A 25,234-nucleotide genomic window follows, 5' to 3' on the forward strand; every position below is an offset into this window, starting at 1 on the left:
ACGGATTAAGAATTTCTAATCACTGAGTTTTTAAAACTGTAGTATAAAGGCTATAATAATCAAAACAATGTGGTATTAGAATAAAGACAGAGCTTTGGAATATAATTTGACAGAACAGAAATAAATCCACAGATACATAAACAGCCAGTTTGACAAAGTAAAGGATTATAAAATGGACACAGTCTTGTGTTCAGTGATGCAAAACTTGGAGCTACATGCCAAAAAGAAAAACTGAACCACTTTTTCATAGACACTATGCACAAAAGTTAATTTAAAATGTATTAAATATAGATAACAGAATGGAATTATTTTTTAAAGAAAATACCATGTGATCCAGTAATTTCAAGCCTAGGTCAACAAAATATATAAACACTAATTTCAAAAAAAATATGCTCATATATTATCAACAAACTATTTATAATAGTTAAACTCCAGAAGTAAGCAAATGATAAGCAATAAAAGGAATATATAAAGAGCATGAAGAATATGAACATAATGGAGATATGCTACATGACTGCAAATAAACTAAGATGAAATATTGCCCTTTTTGCTACAATGTATCAGTCATGACAAACCTTTCTTTTTCCTTTATTATTACTATTTTTTTTATTTTGTGGCCATGTCCAGCAATGCTTAGTACTTACTCCTGGCACTGTGCTCAGGGATTACACCTAATGGGCTCAATGGACCGTATAGTATGCCAGGGATCAACTGCTTCCAACATATTCTACACAGGATGGATAGGTCATTCCCATTCCCTTCCGAAATCTAACACACCATTTCATTGGTAAAGAAGCGAACAGCACCCGGCCCAGAGGTCAGACTCCAACACCTAAAGAATCTGCAGTCAGTACTCATCAATAACTGGTTCGGCTCTTCACATGCTACCTGTCTGAATGTAAGGTTCTATCCCAATGGAAAACCAGCAGGACCGTTCTACCGTACAAGAAGGGAGACATCCACAACATTGGCAACCATCGCCTAATCTGCCTCTTGTCTGTCATCTACAAGCTGTTCACTCGAGTCATCCTGAATAGGACTGGCAGAACACTAGATGAACAACCATGCAAGCAAGCCAGGTTCCAAAAAGGATTCAGCACAGTCGACCTTTTCCACATGGTAACCAAGCTCATTGAGGTTTCTCGGGAGTTCAAGATGCCACTCTGTCTAACATTGATTGATTTAAAGAAGTCCTTTGATTCTGCTGAAATGGTCATAACATGTTCTGAGGAACAGTTCTTCTCCAGTGTCGAATATGATGTGATGTGGTGGATTCCTTCTCATCTCAGTCAGACCAAAGATGTCATACTTGATCTTTTGCACTCGCTCCATCAGGAATTCAGTGGGTACAGGGATCTGGCTATGGAAGAGATTTGAGTAGAAGTCATGGATAATCTTATCCATTGCCCTTTGAAAGATGTGGTATATCCATCAGGACATCGGAGGGCAGTCACCTTGGTCTTACAATTGGGAAGGACAAGTGGGCATTGCAAATGCTTTTCCCAGCTTCTAAAGCATCTGCCAGCACTGTTGCTCTTCTCTCTTTGAGGTCTTCCTTTATCTCTTCTCTACACTGCTTTGCAAGCTCCGACGTTCACTTGCGGTTGCCTGCGGCTTTTGCCAAGCCACGTTGGTGAATGAGCTCGAGAGTTTTCGAAGACAGGTGTATTTTTGTGGCTATCTATCTCTCGACATTCTTTGCACAATCATGGAATTGCTGAACCAGTCGGTCATATTCTTCATCAATGTTGTCAAGGACGGCATCTTCCCATGTTGCTACAATAGTGCCAAAGAGCTCCTAGTTGGTGGTTGTTCTGGGAGTTCTCTTCTTAAACTTTGCAGTCCTTTCTCCCTGCTCCATGATGTAGAATTTTGCATGGAGGAGATTCCAATCCGTTTGGAATTTTGGGACAACAGCAACATCCACCAGGCGTAACTGTCGATTGAATATGATGTGGTCAATTTCATTGTGGAACCGTCCACCGGGAGACTCCCATGTCCAACGTTTAGATTCTGCCTTCTGGAACTGTGAGTTACCATGGATGATCTTGGTCGACATGATGAACTCAGAAAATCTCTCACCCTGTTCATTCCATTCTAGGTCATGGTTCCCAATGTGGAGTTCTTCAGCTGATCTTCTCGGGCCTATCTTGGCATTAAAATCACCAACAATGATCTTGGAGAAGGTATGGTCTTCGTTATAGAACTTCTCCAGCTCCATATAGACAGGTGTATATAATCAATTTCTTCTTCATCGTAATTGGATGTTGGTGAGTAGACAATGAAGATAGAAACTGCTGGCAGCTGTATTACAGATTCACTACCAGGATCTCACCATTCTACAAGGAAGTGATCATTGACGTCAAGAGAGGGGTTCAGCAGGGTGATACCATTTCACCGGAACTCTTCAGTGCCACCCTCGAGAATGTCATGTGATGAATGGAATGGGAAGGAATGCGAGTGAAGATGATGGTCGGCAACTACAGCACCTCTGCTTCACTGTTGACATCATTCTCATAACACCAAACATTGGCCAAGCAACACAAATGCTGGCCAATTTCAACTCTGAGTGTGGAAAGGTCAGACTGTAGCTGAATCTCATGAAGACAATGTTTATGAGAAACAGAATCATCTCTGACATTCCATTCACTCTCAATGGAACGGACATCTCTGAATGCAACAGTTATGTGTACCTAGGTTGAGAACTCAACATGACAGAATAATCTGGCACCTGAGTTGCACAGGAGGAAGAGAGCAGCTTGGAATGCCTTCAAGAGTGTCAAAGAAATAGCTAAGAGGATGAAGAACCTCTGGCTCCGGGCACATCTCTTCGAGAATCAGGGGTACTGTCTCATTTGCCAAAGGGTTGAAAATCAGATGGGCTGGACACGTAATGAAATTTGGAAACAACTGCTGGACTAGAGCCATTACTGACTGGATTCCATGAGACATCAAAAGACAGCATTGCTGCCCACCTACAAGATGGTCAGACTTCTTTGTCAAGACCCTGATTGATCAGTTTGAGGCTCTTTGTGTTCCTGGAGTTAGCAGACACCATTGGGCTACACTAGCATGTGACGGGATGAATGAAGATATTACTAGTGCCCACTCAAGCAAATCAATGAGTTGTCAAGTGATGTCAAGAGTTGTCAAGTGATCAACTGATCAATGAACACACACACAAAAAAGAGCTTTTTGATGTTTTGTGTTTTGTTTCATTTTTGGTAGCTATGAATTTAACGTTTCTGTTCACTTTTAACTTACTTTGTTAATCTTGAGATAAATTATATTATTATTCGCATATTTTTCATCTGGTAAATAATATTTATTAGAAGTAATACCAAAGTAAAATACTCTACTGCATCTGTTAGGTAAGGAATTATAATTGTTCCTGACCAATTACCAGTATATTATCTGTGATGAAGTCGCCTGAGCTCTTCAACCTTTTCCCAACTCTAGGATCAAGGTGCTCAAATATATTTATAATTTTAATTCTCTTTAATTAATGCTAATTGATTATAATTATCAAATTGCATCCACTAATTCACACATTGGTATAGGACTATTTCTTCTTTTTTTGTTTGTTTTTGCTTTTTGGGTCACATCTGGCAGTACACATGGATTACTCCTGGCTTTGCACTCAGGAATCACTCCTGGTGGTGCTCAGGGGACCATATGGGATGCTGGAAATCGAACCCAGGTTGGCTGCATGCAAGGCAAATACCCTACCAGCTGTACTATTGCTCCAGCTCAGGACTATTTCTATAGTCTGCAAAAATCCTGTTGCCAATAAAAAATATCAGCGAAATATGATAATAGACCTATCATCCTAAAAGTATTCAATAGAAAAATATTTTTAAATAACTAAAAAAATCTTGAAATTCTGTGTGTTATATTCCCTCAAAATTCTTTTATTAAAATTGCTTAATTTCTACATACAAAATGTTAATCTCAAAGTAGAAATAATGCAAAACCATCTAACTTTTTATATGCAGGGAAAATCATTTTCTAATAAATTATTAGACATTCTTCATTGCTAGGAGTAACAAGTTACTGAGCTCATAACTGTTCAAGAATGTTGTCTTTGCTCTGAATGCTAAAGATATTACATATTATTAATGTGTCAATTCAGCTAAGCAGAAGCAAAATATTTCTATTTGCTGCTTCTCTGATTTTATGTACCTCCTATGACACAAACCTAGAAAAGTTCATAGACTTTAAGAAACATCCATTTATCTGACTGCACTCAGGCATAGGTTTCTGCAATTTGTACACAAAGATACTGATGGCAGAACCAAGTGGGGACGAAATTTCAGTGCATGCTCGTCTTGCCAAATTGTGTGCCCTTTGCAGTTGTGGGCTCTGTAGTACATTGAGGATGATATTAGAGATCGTTTTTTACATTCATCCTTTGAATGGGAATACACTTTAGTCACAATCACAACATCCTAGGTATGGTAATAAAATCATATATAATAATATATTTGAAACCATCCAATGCCTTTCTAATAACTCTTTCTTTGTATCTCAGTATCCCAGTGTGTCAATACACTTCTCACTTGGTGCTCAGCACTAGCTTTACTTCCCTTTCATGACCTGGATGTCCTGACTACATTTGAATTGGTCTTTCCTTTGGACTCTCTAGGTTTCCTTATCTAGTTCATATCTCTACTCTCTCTTACCACTCAATCTCAGTATGGTCGCCTACCTCCAACCATTAGCCTACCTCCAACCACCCTCACACTCTGAACCAGCTGATGCCATATACTCCCCCCTCTTCTTAATTCACCTCCTTTGTTCCCATTGCCTGGACTTTTCTTCTCATTTCTGCCTAGTTCACTGATCTTCAGGTTTCATACTCCTCTTAAAGATAGCCTTGACCAATTCTCCAATCTTAGATTAGATGCTAATCCTTTCAAAACCATTTTATTTTGTCCATATTATAAACAAACATAGCCATACAGGTTTGTATCTATTATCATCTGTGACAGACATCTGCTTTAAAACAGTGACTGCTATTGACTTTCATAGTCCCAGTCCCTAGAACAGCACTAGCACATGTATGACAATAAATTATCATTTGGAAAAGCAGGGAAAAACTATAGGTAAAGGTAAAGGTAAAGGCCCTCCCGTTGATCGTCGATTTGCTCAAGCGGGCCCAGTAACGTCTCCATTGGAGACTTTGTTGTTACTATGTTTGGCATATCGAAAACTATAGGACTGAAAAAAAAATAACAATGTACCTAAAACCTCCAATTATAGATGAAAATAATATTCTTAGATATCATACCCAAAAATAAATTACTGAAATTTGGGAAATATTGTTAATCAACAAAATCACCAAACACTGACATGAGAGTGCCAGATGTAGTGCCATAGTTATATGAGACTAAAACAGGTATAAAAATATTTTTGAACATTATTTTAAAATTATGCTTTTCTGGGAATGGAGCAATAGTACCACAGGTAGGACACTTGCCTTGCATATGTCAAACCCAAGTTCAATCTTCAGCATCCCATATGGTCCCCTAAGCCCCACTAGGAGTCATCCCTGAGAAAATAAGAAGCCCAAGCACTCCCAGGTGAGACCCCAAAATAAGACAAAACAAAAAATATATATATGCATATTAAATCAAAGCCATTCAGCATGTTGTATTTAGGAATTGACTGTCATTATTCAGCACATTTCTCTAGAGATATATATAATTTGTGACATATGATTTATGACATGTCATTTTTATTAGGTTCATTCTACAACATGGATTTCATAATCTAGTCACAAACTGAAAAATACAGAATTGTTTCTAGTTAGACCATCATAAATAAATCTGCTATAAACATTGTGCAATGGTTTTGGTATAATATATGTTTTTACTTCTTTTTTTATAAATTCTCAAGAATTCAATTCTAGATGGCATATTAAACATGCTTAGTTGTGTAAGAAAATGACAAACTGTCTTCCAGCATGGCTAAATGTATTTTACATTCCCAGCAGCAAAGCAGTGATTCAGTTTTTCTGCCTCCTTGCCAGAATTTCACATTATTTTGAACATTCTGATTCTTGTATACCAATATCTCATTGAGTTTTAGATTTTCATATTCCTAATGGCTAATGATGTTGAACATATTTTCATGTGTATTTTGGCCATCTGTATAACACACTTGAAGAAATGCATTCTCATATCTTTTGCTCATTTTCTAATTGGACCATTTGTTTATATTTTACTGCTGAGTTTTGAGAGTTCTTCATTTATTCTACTTAATTATCCTTTATCAGAAACATAGCTTCTCAATATTTTCTCCTAGACTGTAATTCATCTTTCATCCTTTTCCAGAGGCTTTTATTTTGATGAAATGTAACTTAAAATTTTTCTCTTTTTTTCTTTTTTTTTTGCGGGGGGGGGGGGGGTCACATTGGGGCCACACCCAGAATTGTCTGGGGACTACTCCTGGCTCTGAGCTTGTGGGCCACTCTTGGCAGTGCATAGTGACATGTGGTGCCAGGTCAGCCTCATGCAAAACAGGCCCTTTAATCCTTGTACCTCAGTTTTTCTTCCAAATAATACTTTGGTGGAGAAGTGGGGGTTTGGGAGAATCAAACAATACTGGGTGGTGCTCAGGTCTCATCCTTATCTCTGTGCTCAGGGATCACTCCAAGCAGTGCTTAGGCTGCCACTGCAATACTAGGGAACTGGATCACTTTCAGACTAAAATCTGAAAATATTTAACAAATCCTTATTTTGAACATGTTCTTCAATGTTTTGCTCCAAAACTTTCATAGCTGATGAATTGTAAACTTTATGCCAATCAATCAATTTGAATGCGTTTTATGCAAAAGTATCAGGACTCTCCTGAAGTTCATAGATATCCAAATTGTTATAATACATACAAAATTTAGAACAAATTATTTGGGGTTTCTGTTTCATTAGGCTCTCATTTCTGAACTTGATGAAAACTATTTATTTCCTAGTTAATGTTCATATGAGTGTACTATCATCAAAATAACTTTAGCTCTGGCAATCATACCAGGCTTGAACAACTTAGAAGTAAAAAAAAGTAAGTACACAAATTGAAATATGTCCCTATTAAAACACTTTAAAAATAAGAGAATGATGTTTTTAACTAATTAGAAAGTATTACTCTTATTATTTAGGGAAAATTAAATTAGGGAAAAGACAGGTTTATAATTCTTAAATGAAGAAAATACATTGCCCATATTAAAATTCAATTACTATTAAAACAGCTAAATCAACATCTGGATGTTTTCAATGGTAGTGCAGACACAGGTCACAGACATTCAAGAGAACATGTACTGTTAAAAAACATAAAGATAAACTGAGCATCTACTGATGCTACAAATGCCCTTACCTCAAGTAATTTATACTCAATGAGATTCTAATGTCCTAGAACATTATTGTATACATAAGTTAATTTATCTGTATCTAGTAGGATACAAGCTATTCACGATTCTTCAAAAGATTTAGAAAATAAAATTGTATGAATCATTTATATGCCTGGAAACTTCATGAGAAAATTAATAAAGCCTGGAGGAAAACAGTTGATACTTTATAACTTTGTTATACTGCAGTTTAATTCTATTTTAGTAGTCCTGCCCACAACATGTCCAAGCTCTTCAACCCCCTCAAAAAAAGGCAGCAAGATCAGATTTTATTTGTGATGCCTTAGAAATGTTAAGCATCTTGTGACAAACTCATTCCAATTAGGAAAAACTTGTTTTGTGATCAATAACCCACATATACATCATATCCACAAATCTTCCTAATTTTATGTAATTTTTCATTTCTACCCTTCTTCCTTATTGCTAGAAATGTTTATTTTACAATTCCCAATTCTTTATGTTTCTATGTGTGAGATAACATCTACAATAGCATGGTATGTTAATTCATTGTAGAATAACAAAATACTCTTATTTTAACTTCTATCTTACATAAACATTATACTTAACAAATGCAGCTTGAAGGTGTTTAAAAGTACAAGGAATGCTAAAACTAACAAATGACAAAGCATAGCTTCCTCTTATCACTTTGCAAAACTGTTGTGATGGAAGAGCCTCCTTAATGTCACCATTATATTGATAAAAAACCTTTCACAGGTGTTAAACAAAGATTGACTACTCTCTTAAGTATGCTATGACTCAGGCATGCAAAAGAAATCTATAATGCCTTTGCCCTAAAGAATACTATGGGCTAATTTGAGATAAAAGATTAAACCAAATTAACTAATTAAAAAGCAATACAAAGACTATGAAAGTGTAAACAGGTAATTGAGGTCTAATACAAAGCAAACAGAAAATTTTCTTGATGACAGAAAACAAATTCATCTTTTTCTAAATAAATTGGAATAGAGAAAACTTTGAAAGAAAGTATCACAGGGGCCAGAAAGATAGCTCTATGGATAAGGTATTTGTCATGCATTCATTTGACCTAGGTTTGAGCACTAGCAAAACCCATATGATCCTATGAGCACCACCCCCCACTGCGACACACACACACACACACACACACACACACACACACACACACACACAGCTTCAGGAATGATCTCTGAGTGCAGCGAAAGGAGTAAGCCCTGGCTACAGGAGAGAGGGAAGCAAGGAGGGAAAGAGAGTGAAGAGGAGAGGGGAGGTGAGGGGAGGAGAGGTAGGAGAGGTAGAAGAGGCGAGGGAGGGAAGGAAGGAAGGGAGGGAGGGAGGGAAGGAAAAGAGGGAAGGAATGAGGGGAGGAAAAGAGGGAAGGAAGGAGTGGGAAGTGCTTAGGGTGGGAGTCGGGGAGGGAGAGAGGAAGGGAGGCACAGTTAAAGAAATTATGTCAAGATTACTAGATGTGTTTATTATAATCAGTGCAGAATTCTCATTTATGCTCTTATTATGCCAAGAAAGGGGATAGCTAACACATTCTTCTACTCTCCTCCATGAACTAGTGAGTCAAAAGAAGTTGCAATTGAAAATACAAAAGTATTTTGCGATAGCACAGTGGTAGGGCGTTTGCCTTGCACGCAGCCAACATGGCCAACCCAAGTTGGATTCCTCCGCCGCTCTCGGAGAGCCCGGCAAGCTACCGAGAGTATCTCACCCACATGGCAGAGCCTGGCAAGCTCCCCGTGACATAGAAAAATAAATTCGATATGCCAAACACAGTAACAACAAAGTCTCCAATGGAGACATTACTGGGCCTGCTCGAGCAAATCGATGATCAATGGGAGGGACTTACTTTACTTTTACTCCAATTCTGATAATCTAACTTATTTTTTTTATAGACTCGAAATAAAAACATGGGTTATAGATTAAAATGAAAGAATTTTATAAGGCTACCATATGGTGGCATTTCACTTAGATGTTTAAAATGTGATACATACTTTTTATATTGAAGCATAAGATAAATATGGCAATAAAAATAATAATACCTGTAATACTTATAAATAATACTTACAAAGTACTTAAGCAAATGAATGGCAGTTTACTAGAAGTCTTATTAGAAACTGAAATGATTTTGTGTTTCAATTCAGGGCAACAAAATACAGCATCACATCTCAAGTTCACTATTTTTTTTAAAAAATGTACTGTAAATATTGGATAATGTTGTAAATGTATAGCATGACTTTACACTTTTGAAGAATTTTACTGTCTTTTCCTTTAAAAAATGTGTACTCACTATTTTTTCCAAAGCAATCATGTTAAATAAATGTTAAGTGACTATAAATTTCAGTTTCAGTATAGGTTCTCCTACAAAACTAAATAAAAACAAAGTCTGCTTATGTGTCTTCAGTAAATTACACTTAGTAAAATTTGCAAAAATAAAAAAGGCATACTTTTAATGAGTTATGAGTAAATTTACACAATTCAAGTTTAATGCCATATTGATTTTAACAACAAAATAATGCTAACTTGTCAGAGCTTCCCATAGATAATTTTTATTATTCATTCAAAGGAGTCATAACTCTAAACTTGTAAGCAAATGTATTTATAATTCAATATAAAAGAGTTAAAAAATACTGAATGTTCCACAATTCCTTTCTGATTATACCCTTTAACACTGGTATTAGAAAAGGTTTTAAATTAGGACATTTTCTGTATGGGATTCAGGAAAGACCCAAAAGCCAAGGAACAAAAATATTGACTGTACAATTGCTTTTTAAAGGAAGTGGTTACTTATGCAAATGAAACTTTAAAAAAAAGTTTAATGGGAAAACTTGTTTGTTACATGTACAAAAAAAGAAATGAGATCTTTATCTAACACCATGCACAAAAACCAAATCAAAATAGATTAAAGATCTCAGTATCAGATCTGATACAATATTGAGGAAAACATAAAACAGATAGCACAGCGGGTAGGGCGTTCGCCTTACAAGCGGCCAACATGGCCGACCCGAGTTCGATTCCTCCACCCCTCTCAGAGAGCCCGGCAAGCTACCGAGAGTATTCGGTATGCCAGACACAGTAACAACAAAGTCTACAATGGAGACGTTACTGGGCCCGCTCGAGCAAATCGACGATCAACGGGAGGGCCTTTACCTTTACCTTTACCTTTTTACCTAAACATGACATTAAACCTAGAGGTATCTTCTGTGACTCAATGCCATTGTCCAAGCAAACAGAAACAAAGATAAACAAATTGGACTACATCAAATTAAAGCTTCCACGCTGCAAAGCAAGCTATGAATGAAAAAACATTCCACAAACTGGGAGGGAATATTTGACTACCAACTCATCTGATAAAGGTTGCTATACAACGTATATAAAAGACTGGCAGAACTTATCAAGAGAGTATGAACAGAAACTTCTTCAAAGATAAGCAAATGGATGAACAGAAACTTCCTTAAAGATACACAGATTCTTAAAAAAATAATAAAAACTACTTTGCATCACATATCATCAGGGAAATGCAAATCAGAATAACAATGAGTTATCTCACATAAGTGACACTGGCACACATCACAAAGTACAGAAACAATCAGTGTTGGCAGGATGAGTCCTGCAATCACTGCTGATGGGAATACCGGCTAGCCCAGTCTTTCTGGAAAACAATATGGACAACACATTCGAAAACTAGGAATTGAATTTCCATATGACCCAGAAATTCCATTTCTTGGCATCTATCCCAGAGGCCCCAAAACTCTATTTTGAAAAGGCATTTGTACCCCTGCATTTATTGAAAATAACTGAAAATCTGGAAACAACTCATGTCCAAGAACTGACTCTAAATAGATGGTACATAGGTAAAAACGTAAAGGTAAAGGCCCTCCCATTGATCGTCGATTTGCTCGAGCGGGCCCAGTAACATCTCCATTGGAGACTTTGTTGTTACTGTGTTTGGCATACCGAATACTCTCGGTAGCTTGCCGGGCTCTCTGAGAGGGGCGGAGGAATCGAACTCGGGTCGGCCATGTTGGCCGCTTGTAAGGCGAACACCCTACCGCTGTGCTATCGCTCCAGCCATAAATACATGAAATAAGCCTCCTTGGCTTTAAAGTGTGATGAAATTATGCACTGTACATGAATCTAGAGAGTATCATTCTGAGTGAAGTTAGTCAGAAGAAGGACATTCCCAGTATGACCTCTCTCCTACATGGGAAATAAAGAAACATAGATGGGGAACAAAAAAATATATGCAGAAACAACAGAAATTGAGAACTGATCTTTATTAAGAAGCTTATTACATGGTGTGTGTAGCCGGGGGCGACAGGATAGAACACTGGTGGAGGAAAGCAGACACTCTGCTGGCAGTGCAGGAAGCCTAATCATTGCCATCTTGTAAACTATGCGGTGCCTAAAATACAACATATATTCTTATTCTCTCCAGAGGGAAAAATGTTATGATTCTGATGGGATTAATTATGATCATTATTATCAATTTATTCTCTCCAGATATGTTAGAAAGGTAGCATTACATAGTGGTCAAGATGAACTTCTATTGTAAAAATATGATTGAGACTGCAAAGTGACTGGAGACTAGAACGAAATAATTTCACAAGAAAAAGGGAGGAAAGGAGCCAGAAATACTTGTCATCTTTGTAGAGAAAAGATTTCTACAATTTCTACAGGGGAACTTAATGGGTATTTTTGTTCTTTTGCCCCTTTTTTTACATTTTTATCTTTATTTTTGTTACACACTATTATTTACGAAGTTGGTCATAATGCAGTTGTTTCTGACATTCAATGTTCCAACATCAATCCCATCACCAATGCGACCTTCCTTCCAACACTGTCCTAAGTTCCCCACCCACCAAAAGCCTGCCCCTTTAGCAGGCATGAAATAATGTACTTTACATTGCTTGTTACAACAAAATTAGTCACGGAATATTGAAAAATACTTCAGTAAAAAAAATTGTGAAAATCGTTATACTCCACCATGCAGTCATTGTTTGGGAGCTTCAAAAAAAATAAAAAAAAGAAATCTCCAATGTGTCACCTGCTCATCCCTCTCCCTAAGAACTGCTTAAAAAAATGTGATTCAAGTCACATGAAATACAAATGGTCAAAAAGCCAGAAGCTGGAGGAACTTTTGGTTCAGATTCTGATGTCCTAAAGAAAACTGACCATCAACTTGTGCCAAACCTAAAGAAACCAACTCAAACACACACTGATACTTTAGAGCTCTGATGTGCATTTTATATAATGTGCATTTTAGAACGTGCTATTCTATTTTTTAGTAAAATATATTTCAAAGTTTTTTTAAGTCATTCCTAATTTTAATTAACAGAAAAAGCAAATGGTCTTTAATTGACAGAACAGAGAGAGATGCTGTTATACTTTCATGAGAGGCAGTATTATATTGAAATAATTGAATAAAATATTATATTGAAAGACAAGAGGATGATTTATTTATTTTTTCCAATTTTGAGGCACCATGATAACACTATTGTTAATGATAGCATTTCATGCATACAGTAGTCTCATGGTACCTGGGTAATTTAAAAAAAAGAATGCGGTTAGAGATATTTCAAATGCAATCTAAGAAGAATGTCTAGAGGAATAGAGGATCCCCCATAGATGGAACAAATTCTCAAATCCCCAAGAACAGGTGTAAAACATTATAATCTAGCAAAATAAAAATGCCAGCTCTAGTCTCATAGAAAACGTAGACAAAAGGCATTTCTGAGAAGCCACATATTTTTCTGTTTCCTTAAGTTATACTATGCTGTGGTAACAAATAACCCAGAAGTTTTAGTTGCTTGAAACCACAAAGGTTAGTTTCTTGTTCTTACAATATGATTTCTGTGGACAGAGGATACACCTGTCTTTGAAGTTGCAGTGATTCATGCTGAGATGATTTCAGAGTTAGCTGACAAAGGAGGCTCTTTGGGGACTAAAGGCCATTGCTCATCTACCAATGGCCTTGTTATATCTGCTTGCATTTCTCATGTGCGAGCTCATCGAAAGGCCCCATGCAACTAGAAAAAAATAGAAAGTTCTACTTTTCTGAGATTCAGTCCAATAGGATTGATTTCAACAGGACAAAAATATGGTTGTGAATCTGAGGGAACACAACAACAGTCTGTTAAGCTCCCTCTTTTCTCTCCATGACAAATGGCTAACAAAACTGGCTGGAAGTAAGAAAACTTTAACACCACTCATGAATTTAGAATTTTTTTTATTATATAAATGCAATAAAATACAAATGAACCGTCACATAATTAGCAAGTAATCACAGAATATTTTTATTTTCTAATGATAAATATGAGGTCTACAGTGTATTGTGTTTATAACGTCCTTTAAGAGAATAATGGGCATAGAGATAGTATAAGACATATTGATTTTGTTTTGGTTCAGTTGGGTTTTTTCTTTTTAAAAAGCATTACTATTATTATTATTACTATTATTATTATTTAATTTCTTGATTTGCGGGTCACACCTGGAAATGCTCACTTGTGCCAGGCTAGGGTATCATATGGGATGCCAGGGATGGAACCCAGGTCATCTGCATACAAGGCAAATGTCCTCCTTCCTACTGTGCTATCGCTCCAGCAACACAGTATATGAAGTTTGTCTAGCATAGTCTGACCTTGGTTCAATCTGCAGCACTGCACATTGTCCCCTGAGTACCATCATATGTGATCACTGAATACAGAGACAGGAGTTAAACCTGAGTACTGTGGGTTTTGAGTTAAAAAAAAAAAAGATTAGTCACACTGGGCAGGTTTGAATGGAGCTGTGGAAGTGAAAAATAAAAGCATGTTTTCCCAAATAAGAAACACAACTATATGTGTGGGGGGAGGGAAGGAGGATGGAGATGGGGGTGGGGGGTGTTCATGCCAGATAAATGCAGTTTCAATATATGGTAAAGTCAGAAAGAAAATAATTGCAAATAAAACCTTCAAATTGAGGCCATAAATAATAAAAACAATCATCAAATACCTTTAGAAAACCACTGTCACTGTCCTCCCATTGTTCATCAATTTGCTCGAGCAGGCCCAGTAATGTCTACATTGTGAGACTTGTTACTGTTTTTGGCATATCAAATACATCATGGGTAGTTTGCCAGGCTTTGCCCTGCAGGTGAGATAGCGTGCCAGGCTCTTGAGAGGGGCAGAGAAATTGAACCCAGAACGGTTGGGTTGGCCTGTTCAAGGCAAATGCCCTACCCGCTGTGCTATCACTCCAGCCCTAGGAAACCACAGGAAAATATTATATAGAAACTAGAGAATTTCAGAAGCATCAGGAATAAAAACCATTACCAATGTGGGGGTAAGTTTAGAAATCAAAAAAAACTACTCTGGACTTTTTTCAGATACATGAAACCAAAATTCAAGATAAAAATTTTGTGAGAACCTAACTTAAGTCAAAAACACCTAGGAAAATGCTTCATCACAGCAAAATGAATGGCAGAAAATCTGATTAGACTCTATAACATTGGCCAAATAGAAATGCTGGGCAGAGATGAAAAATATAATTTATTCCCCACAAACTAGATTTAAGCACAATATGATAACCCTTTATACTATCAGAGCATATTAACAGTGGATTGCCAAGAAGCAAAGTACCATTAAATCAGTAACTATTAGCTCTTTGAATTTTTCTGTCAGTGATCTAGAAATTATAAAAATGAGAAAATGGGACACAAATATTTCAAGAGGTCAAACACTGTCCTCTCATTGTTTATTGATTTGCTCGAGCGGGCCCAGTAATGTCTCCATTTTGAGACTTGTTACCGTGTTTGGCATATCGAATACATCATGAGTAGCTTGCCAGGCTTTGCCATGCGGGCAAGATACTCTCGGTAGCTTGCCGGGCTCTCCGAGAGGGGAGAAGGAATCGAACCCGGCTCTGCTGGGCTGGTTGCGCACAAGGCAAATGCCCTACCCACTGTGCTATTGCTCCAGCCCTTCAAGAGATCATATATTCAAAATAAAAGATTAAACTACTGTTTTCTCAGAGATAGATAAATGGGACTATCTTAAACTAAGAAGCTTCTGCACCTCCAAAGAAACAGTGACCAAAATACAAAGACAGTCTACAGAATGGGAAAGGATATTCACCGAATACACATCTGACAAGGGGTTGATATCCAGGATATACAGAATACTGGTTAAATTCCACAAGAAGAAAACATCCAACCCCATCCAAAAATGGGGCAATGAAATGAACAGAAACTTTCTCAAAGAAGAAATCCGAATGGCAAAAAAGCACATGAGAAAATGTTCTACATCATTAATCATCAGGGAGATGCAGATCAAAACCACAATGAGATACCATCTCACACCTCAGAGACTGGCCCACATCCAAAAGAACAAAAGCAACCGATGCTGGCGTGGATGTGGCGAGAAAGGGACACTCCTTCACTATTGGTGGGAATGTCCACTGGTTCAGCCCTTCTGGAAAACAGTATGGACGATTCTCAAAAAATTAGAAATTGAGCTCCCATTTGACCCAGCAATACCACTCCTGGGAATATATCCCAGAGAGGCAAAAATGTATAGTCGAAGTGACATCTGCACTTGTTTGTTCATTGCAGCGCTCTTTACAATAGCCAGAAACTGGAAGAAACCTGAATGCCCAAGAACAGATGACTGGTTAAAGAAACTTTGGTACATCTACACAATGGAGTACTATGTAGCTGTTAGAAAAGATAAAGTCATGAAATTTACATACAAGTGGTACAATATGGAAAGTATCATGCTAAGTGAAATGAGTCAGAAAGAGAGGGATAGACATAGAAAGATTGCATTCATCTGGGGGATATAAAGTAACAAAGTATGAGATTAATACCCAAGAATAGCTGAGATCAGCACCAGGAGGATTACTCCATAACTTAGAGGCCAGCCAGGTATCCTAGAGGAAAGGGCAGTTCAGATAGAGAAGGGAGCACCAAATAAAGTATGTTTGGAGGATCCTCCCAGGAGGGGAGATGCATGTCGAAAGTAGACTATGGACTGAACATGTTTGCCACTCAATGCCTCTTTTGCAGACCACAACACCCAAAAGGAGAGAGAGAACACAGGGGATTGCCCTGCCACAGAGACAGGGGGGATGGGGGGATGGGGGTGGGAGGGATATTATCCATGGTGGTGGAAAATGGGCACTGGTGGAGGGATGGGTATCTGATCATTGTATAATTGAAACCAAAGCACAAAAAATTGTAAATCTACAACTTTAAAAAAATAAAATAAAATAAAGGGAAAAAAAAAACTACTGTTTTCTTTATAAAAGTCACCTATAATTTGTTTTATGTTTTCTTTTGTTTTGATGGGCCATACCAGTGGTGTTTAGGACTAAATCCTGCCTTTGCACTCAGGGATTATCCTGCAGGGTTTGGGCAACCACACAGGATGACTGGGATCAAGCCCAGGTCAGCTATGTGCAAGCATGTGCATTGCCCTCTCTATTATCTCTCCAGTCCTAATTTATCTATAACTTTAAAAGGAAGTAGAAAAGTTAACTACTCATTCAGCACCAAAGGAATTGCTCAACAACCTTCAATCCAAGTTTAAATGAGTAAGAGTTGTCAACTATTTATCTATAACTTACTCTTTAAATTGTAATTGTCTAATTTGTACTGTTATACTAAATTCATTTGATATCCATTTGATATGAAACCTTGAATAAATTACAGTACAAAAGGAAAGTAGAAACCCAAAAGAAATGTCAATTTCTAAATTTTTTTGTATTTGACTTTCTGTATAAATCCCCTATATTATTAATAAAAGTGATACATACTAGTGCTCAAGTTTTATTTTATTGGTGAATTTTAAATATTTATTTACAACAGGAATGATTTTGTTTATACAGGGACGAATTATAAACAGATTCCCATTATCTATTCTAGTATCACCTTACCATATGATACACCTGAACACAAAAATATATTTGCCTTACAATAGAAAATGAAAACTTCATATGTTAAGATATTTCTCGAGGTCCAATAATTAACAGTCAATTGGAGGATTTGAAACCTAGTATTTTATTTTTCAGCCCCTGCCTCCCAATATTGTCAGTAATCCAGCCCAGAATCTCAGAGTAGTACGAAGATTCCAACAGTGAATCACAGGCCCTGATCCCAAATCTATAAATTTTTACTTTTCTTTAAAAACTGAAAATAGTATTATAGTGAATTGGGATACAGTTAACAGCAAAGAATTCTTTAAATAGTATATCAATTATATCAAAATATGTACTAAAAATTACTATTGTCTAGACTCAGGGTGACCTGGCAACGCTCAGAGGTTACTTCTGACTCTGCCCTCAAGAATTACTCCTCGCAGGTTTAGGGGCTCATATGTAGTGCCAGGGATCGAACCCAGGTTACCACAGGCAAGGTAAGCACCCCACCCTCTGTACTATTTCTCCGGCCCTACATAAATTTTTTTCTTAAGTAATAATATAATTTTTATTCTCAAGAATCAAATGATTTATAAAGATAGTGAAGAAAAGGCAAAAGAATGATATAAAAGTGAACAAAAGTAACATCAAACAATTCATACAAGAAGAGCAGCATGCACAAGTAAAGACACTAAATTTCCCTAGAGTTTCAGAATGCATACACAAGTAAAGAGACTAAATTTTGTGTCGAGTTTCAGGAATAGCTTACTGAGAATACAATGCTAGGCTGGTTGAATACTAGGTTGTCCATATAAACTAGGAAGGATTTTTCAGTTAGAGAGATTCCAATGAACAAGGCCATACTGGTGGTTTGCTCAAATGGAGTGGTTTTATTACATGTTCTAAATCATCTTACTTTTAAATATATTTGCAGCATCTAAAAACTTAGTATGAATTATTAATTAAATTCATTAGCACTTCATTCTTAAAAGTGATTAGTACACTTGATACTTCTACATTCTTTTCCTACAGGGAAAGCTAAATGAAAAGATGGCTGATTATCACTCCCAAATATGCAAATAACTTTTCTCTGGTTTTCTACTATTACTAGAAATGAAACATCTGATTATCATCCATATTCTAAAGCTGTAATTTTAATTAATTATTATTGAACCAGATGTCATACTCTTCTCCCTTGAACTTTATAGTGACACAATCATTGAATCTTGTTTCAGGAGAAAGTAGCAATGTTTTAACCTTATTCTCCTAAACCCTCCACAAATTCCACAACAGAATCTCCTCTGTATCAGTGAACAAGAGCAGAAGATCCAGGTCCCATAAGAAAAATCTCCAATCTTTCTTTTCTCAATAGTCACCAAGATATAACTATTTTGCTAGGCTACATAAGCACCTGAAGGCAACATGAAGATTTTTTCACGCATTTCACACTAATTTAACCAATCTTGTTTATATATATATATGCTGTTGTTGGCTTAGAAGGCAAGTAACCACTTGCCTTCTCTTTATAATAAAAGCATAAGACACTTACAAACAGGGACAAATTCATATAAGCATTATATCCTAAGTTAGATTTTTCAAAATCCCTTTAGCACCAATAACTTCTTAACTGTTAATTGATGGGAAGTTTCAAGTGCTTTCAAGTGCTACACCTTCAAACTGAAATGTACTAGGAATCTTAGTTTTTCCATAAATTTATTACATATGATTTCTGTACATTTTCTTTATTAACAGTTTAGTTGTATGTCCTATTACATTGGCAACAAAACAAATTCTGTTTTGTAATTAGTAATTAAGTATTCATTTAGTTTTGCAAATATTAGAGAAAATGTCAATGTCACTGTCCTCCTGTTGTTCATTGATTTGCTTGAGCGGGCCCAGCAAACGTCTCGATTGTGACACTTGTTACTGTGTTTGGGATATCAAATACATCACCGGTAGCTTGCCAGGCTTTGCCATGTGGGCGAGGTACTCTCGTAGCTTGCTATAGGAGGAAATAGTATTTGATTTTATTCTTGCAACTAATAAAGCTGGACTGCTATTAAGAGTAAGTTGTAAATACATTTAGTGAAGCAACTTAATGTCTCTAGTTTCAAATACACTAGTTTCTGATCCTAGAGGACTTTATATTTTATCAAAGTAATAGTATTCCAATGGAGAAAAACTTTCATTTCAATCAATAAATCATTTAGCATTTACCATTTATTTTCTTATTAGCTAACCTGATGAAAATAACCTATAGACAATACAAAGGACATTTATACAAATGAAAATAAAATAAAATAGAACAAATGGACTTGCAGTGTTTCTGGAAAAAATCAATTATAAAAACTAAGCTATTATACCTATTGTGTACAACTTCACATATTTAAACATTTTAAAACCTAAAACACTTTTTAAAAAATTATGTAAAACTTAAAAATATAGCCAACTGAGTAGCTGACTTAAAAGTAATGAAATAAATGACAACTATTACTTGTGTTATAGTAAGTGTACACAAAAAGAATACTGATGTTTGTACCAGAGAGATAGTACAGTGGGCAAGGTGCTTGCCTTGTGCAACACATCCCATGGTCACCCAGGCACTCCAAGAGTGATTCATGAGCAAGAGTTAGGAGTTACCCCTGAGCATTGCTGAGTGTGTCCCCAAAATAAAACAAAACCAAAATAATAGAATATAAATGTCTAAAACAAACACCCTTAAAATTTATTTTAAAATATTTTATCTTTTGTTTTTCTCCTCTTTATCATCACAACTTTTTACAGAGTTCAAATGCTGAAATGGACTTTTATATCTCACAAGTAGGCATCACTCCATTAGTGTCAATAATTCTGAGAAATCATCTCATACACATATACATTAAAATTTAAATATCATCATTTCTATAGGCTGGAGAGATAGTATAGTCAGTTGAACCCTTGCCATGCATGCAGCTGACTGACACTTCAAACAAAGTTGGAATTACTATGAACTTAGATGGAATTAAGGGTTTTCTGAATTCATCACTAAAATCTGAACAGCTACATACTGTCAAGTGTAGCCCAACTATGTCCTTAATACAAATATTTCAGATAAAATTACATAAGTCATTATACACATGGAAAGAGAATTAACTACATGGAAACTAGTCACTCAAAGCACAAATGAACCATGTTCCAAGGAAGCCCATAAATCTCAACAGTCAACCAATAATTGATCCCTTCCCCCAAAAGTATCAAACCTCCATTTAAATGTGTTTCTTCTGCATAAAATTGAAAACCAAATGGAAAAATACATATTTAAGATTTCCCATTTCAAAAATAAATTATGGCCTGGTAATCATAAAGTAAATATAATTGGCATGGGTTACTTTCTGAAGAATATTTTAATCAAAATACAGTAAATTAAATAAGGTATGGAGGGAGATGAACAGGAGAAAGCAAATGAACAAATGAAAGGATAAAGGAAAGAAATAATTTTAAAATTTTACATTGTTAATGGTTGCTGAAAAAAAAAATCAGAGGGGTATATGCAGTTAGATGACCAAAACTGATGTCTAATATTGAACCAGTCTCTACTATTCTTTTATTTCCTTATCAAACATCTTTCTTAAGTCCCATTGATTTTTTCAGAAAATATGATATTTTATTAATAAATAGTTTTTAAAGTTTTTTTAATACTACAGTAGTCACTAAACTGTAAAGGGAAGAAACTCAATTGCATATTTCCTTATCAAAATTTGAAAAGGAGCAACCAGAGTTTGGGAGCTATGACAAAGACAAAATAATTAAGAAAATTCAGAAAATATTATTATTTCAGTCTAGCCTTCTGCTTTATGGGTAAAAAGCACTGGAATGGGAGAATCAGTAACTGACAAGCCTTTTTTGCATATAGTGACCTCCTCTCCTTGTACTACAGGAAAACATTTCCACCTAGAGTCCTTTCACAGAATATCCAGAGACCAAATGAAATCAACCATAATGAATACCAGAGCCAGATAATAATCAGTTTTTAATTGCAGCAACAAGCCAATTAATTTGTGACAACATCCTATCACTTCTTACTCTTGACAGGAAGTTTCAGAAGGCTGAAATGAGTTCCCAGGTCAATGGGATCCCTGTAACATTTCAGCATTTGGTATATAATTAAAAATTATATTTATTAAGGAATAAAAAAGGTTGAAGTCTTAAATTTAAATTTGAGGTTACAGGCTAGCCTCACCAGTCTGATTTAATTTTCAAGGAACACAAAATACCTTATGCATCATACACACAGATTCTTCATACTAGTAATCTTCCTTTGGATTCAGAGGTACCTTTTAGAAGGAAAAATTAATCTACATTATATATACCTTGCTTAATCCAACAGAAGAATATTTTGTGTCTATATATGCAGTTAATATTGATGAACAACTCATTGTGTCACATCATAAAATTTCTAAAGCAATATATTTTAGGAATATAAGCCATTCTTTTTTAAGATTTTGGCATGGCATTTCTTTATTCTTGCCTCTACACAGAGCTCTATTCAATGTAATTCATGTATGGCAAACTTTATATAAACCCTGAAATCATGTTGAATGTTATTCTGGAATGAAGAGAGAAAAAAGGAACTAGTAAACTGGCCTGCTTCCACTTCCACTACATTATGCTATTATATAATATTAATCAAAATATCAACTAAAAAGAACCCCCACAAATAAACAATAACCCCCACAAATAACCACTTAGAACAGCATCAATAGGGATCCTGCTCCATTAAAATTCTTAACATAAAAATTCTAACAATATCTCACAAAACATTTCACCAGCTTTCGACAGGAAGTGCTTTTTTTTTTCTGCCTCATACTCAACTGTATTGAAAGTAATGCATGCTGCTGGATGATGGTAGTGCACTGAAGAACATCTCCTTCTATAAAAATGTTAGCCACCACTTTCCATTTCTGAAAATTATGTTTTACTATGTGGTCCAGTATTTCACAAATGCTGCGTGTGTTTTGGTTCTTATTCAATATTCCTAGATTGTCAAACACCCCAACATATTTTGTCAGCGTTTTTTTTTTTCTACAGAAGGTTTAATATCCCAAGTCTTGTTTGTTAACAGCCACCTTTAGAAGACTGAAACTGCGTTACTGGGTGTAAAATAACGCATGTTCTGCACACACAACACAGTACAAATGCATCCAGCGCCAATTATCCTACAGAAAAGGTAAGCACACACAATACCCACTTTTCTTTCTTTCTTTTTTTTAACTGAAATATAATCATCAAACACATTCAGTGCCCACAGTGCCCAAGGCAGTAGTACCTAGCAAAAGTGATCTCCGTTAGTGACTAGAGCAAAGATTATGTCAAAGACTGTGCAATGGGAAATGAATCAGACTTCATCAAATAATCTGAACTCCAAGGCCATTTCCCAGCAACCACCCCCGCCACACATCCACATAGAGACACAGGCGCGCGCGCGCGCACACACACGCACACGCCACCCCCTACTTATGAGCTTGAACTTCCCCCTCCTTCCTCAACCCTGAGCTGCTCTGACCATGACTTCCTACTCAAGCTTCTCTCTCTCTCTCTCTCTCTCTCTCTCTCTCTCTCTCTCTCTCTCTCTCTCTCTCTCTCCCCGCCTCCCTCCCTCCCTCCCTCCCTCTACCTCTCTGCAAGTCTTTCAGATGCTAGGGCTTTGCTCAGGTCTCAAATGCAATGCCCTGGGGAATGGCAATCAGTAACAGGCTAGATGGTGAGTCTTCAGCATCCATGGCAAAGGAAAGGGAGGAAAGAGGGTGTGGTAGCTCTTCACCACACCCCAGCCCACTACTCCAGTTCGCTGCGGTTCAGGGGAGCACGGCAGGTCCCCTTGCTCAGCTCGGAGCAGCGTGGCCCAAACAGCCATCCGGCACACTCTGTACAAAACTTCCCTTAGAGCAGGCAAATATTCAGGAGGAGGCGGGCCACATTAGGGCAGAGTTAGAATATACATGCCACGAGGCGCTACCGGGCAGCCTGAAAGGCACCTTTAGATGCCACCCTCCAGCACGGCATCCTGCACTCCCCGGCACCGTGGGGAGGTGGATTATTTTGCCGGCGAATGGACCTATCTGCAGGGCAGAAGAACAGAGGAGAGAGGGGAAAGAGGACATTACCTCCCGGCACAGCCCTCGGGGCGCGGACCACGCTCGCTCGCGTTGGTGAAGTGGCGGTGGCTCCCGGGCACGGCTTTCTGGGGTTCAGCCTGGATTCGGACCCGATCCCGCTGGCTCTGCGCGCAGCCAGGAGGCGCGCCGGGACTCCGGGCTCGCCTTCCCCCGCCCCAGCCGGGCTCGTCTCCCCCTGCCGCGCCCGCTCCGCCACCCCGCGGGCACGCTCGCTCCCCGCGCTCGCCCCTCCGCCTCTCGGCGCCCCCACACCCACCCTCTCCGATGCGCCCGCCTGGAGCCTCTAGCGGACGCGAAGGGAAGCGCAGCCGACCCTCGGCGCCAGCCCCATGCGCCCCCTTCCCCTCCACCCCACACTCCACCACCCCGGATGCCACCGCTCCCACCTGTCCACCTGCGCCAGGCTCACCTGCCACCGCGTCCGAGCTGCCGGTGCCCACCGCGCTCTATAGCAACCGGGTGGGGGGCTCTGTTAATGCTAAAATATATAGGAACGTGATAATGTCCCCAACACACGCACAGGCACACACTGCCAATCCAGCAGGCCAGGGAGTCAGCAACGTCCCTATTTCTATAGGTTTCCAAAAGTGTCAGGTCAGGACACTCGGTTCAGCGAGCTGCCTCCGACCTGACCAGCGGCGGGCGGCGCAGGTGCCGCCCCACTTACCCACCCCAGCCGTTGGCTGGCACTCGAGAAGCGCGCGTGGCCCCGCGGGGAGAGACGGTCCTAACTTGCTTCTACCCCGTCACCCCATCCTTAACGTCGATTTCAAGTTCTTCTTCCCTTGCAGTTCCACCCTGAGCTTGGGCTGCTTCTTACCTGGAGACATGATTCATTTTCTCCCGGTCCTTAAAACCTAGAGCCGCCGTGGGGATGCGACGCGCAACGGCGTGGGGATGTTCCTGGACGGCCCCAGTCTCGGCTCGCCGGATGCTCCTTTTTCCCGAGAAGGAGAGTGCGGGAGAGCAAAAATCCCTTGCACGAGAGGCGCCTGCAAATCTTGCAGCGGATGCAAACGCGGCGGGGGAAGAGCTTCCTGGGCTCTGGAAGTCTCCCAAGACCCTCCTCGGTCAACTTGGCTTTTCTATGGAATTTTCTTCTTTAACCCCACGGGCCTGGCGGTGAATGCTCCGGCGTCAGGCATTCTGCAAAGGAAGTGGGTATTTTCCGCCGGTGGCCGCTCCTCTGGTAATAAAAATCCCTCCCCGTGTCCGCCCCTTAATTTGGAAAAACCACCACGCCTGGTCCGGGTGTGGTGGGCGGCGGTTAAGAAGAGCCGTCTCCTAGCCCCCGCTGCAGAAACCCGGCTTCCCCCGCAGCCCTTCGAGGAGGCGTCTGCGCCGGGGAAACTTTGAGCCGAGGCGGCCGCCACCGAGTGGGGCTGGGCTGGCAGCGAGAGGCAGCCGGAGAGAACCAGGTGAGGAGGCTTGGAGGCGGCTGCAATGAGGGACACCTGGCGGGCGCCGGCGGCTGGGTCCGGGCACCCGGACTCAGCGCACGGGCCGCGCGTGCACAAGCGCACACACGCACACACACAAATACACCCGCGCGCGCGCAGCGACACACGCACGCCCAACCCCGTGCAGGGGGCCCCCAGGCCACTGGCGAGCAAGAAGTCGGAGCAAAGGGCGGAGGAGCCAGAGTTAGGATGAATGTGGGCGACCGCGGTGGGTGGAGGGTGGACACTCAATCACTCCTCCCTAGTTAGCGAATTGCAGCTGCAGGGCAGTGCAGTGCCTCACAATCGCTGGCCGCTCAAGTCCCTTGGCCACCTTGCAGGTTTCTGCCCTCTCTGGCATCTCG

At 38.8% G+C, this 25,234-nt stretch overlaps 1 protein-coding gene across 1 annotated transcript in view; it reads right to left on the reverse strand.

The window, feature by feature from the left end:
* LOC130026575 (uncharacterized) overlaps window positions 1-24,260 on the reverse strand; it is a 230,057-nt gene extending 205,797 nt beyond the window's left edge. The window contains exons 1-2 of the mRNA XM_056117422.1: window positions 24,228-24,260; window positions 23,419-23,876 (exon numbers count right to left, since the gene is read on the reverse strand). Of these exons, the coding sequence (XP_055973397.1) occupies window positions 23,419-23,876; window positions 24,228-24,260 (491 nt within the window). The remainder of the gene's footprint in view (window positions 1-23,418; window positions 23,877-24,227) is intronic.
* Between the last annotated feature and the right edge of the window lie 974 nt (window positions 24,261-25,234).

The sequence above is a fragment of the Sorex fumeus genome, unplaced genomic scaffold (assembly GCF_029834395.1).
Source record: "Sorex fumeus unplaced genomic scaffold, SorFum_2.1 ptg000034l, whole genome shotgun sequence".
NCBI lineage: Eukaryota > Metazoa > Chordata > Mammalia > Eulipotyphla > Soricidae > Sorex > Sorex fumeus.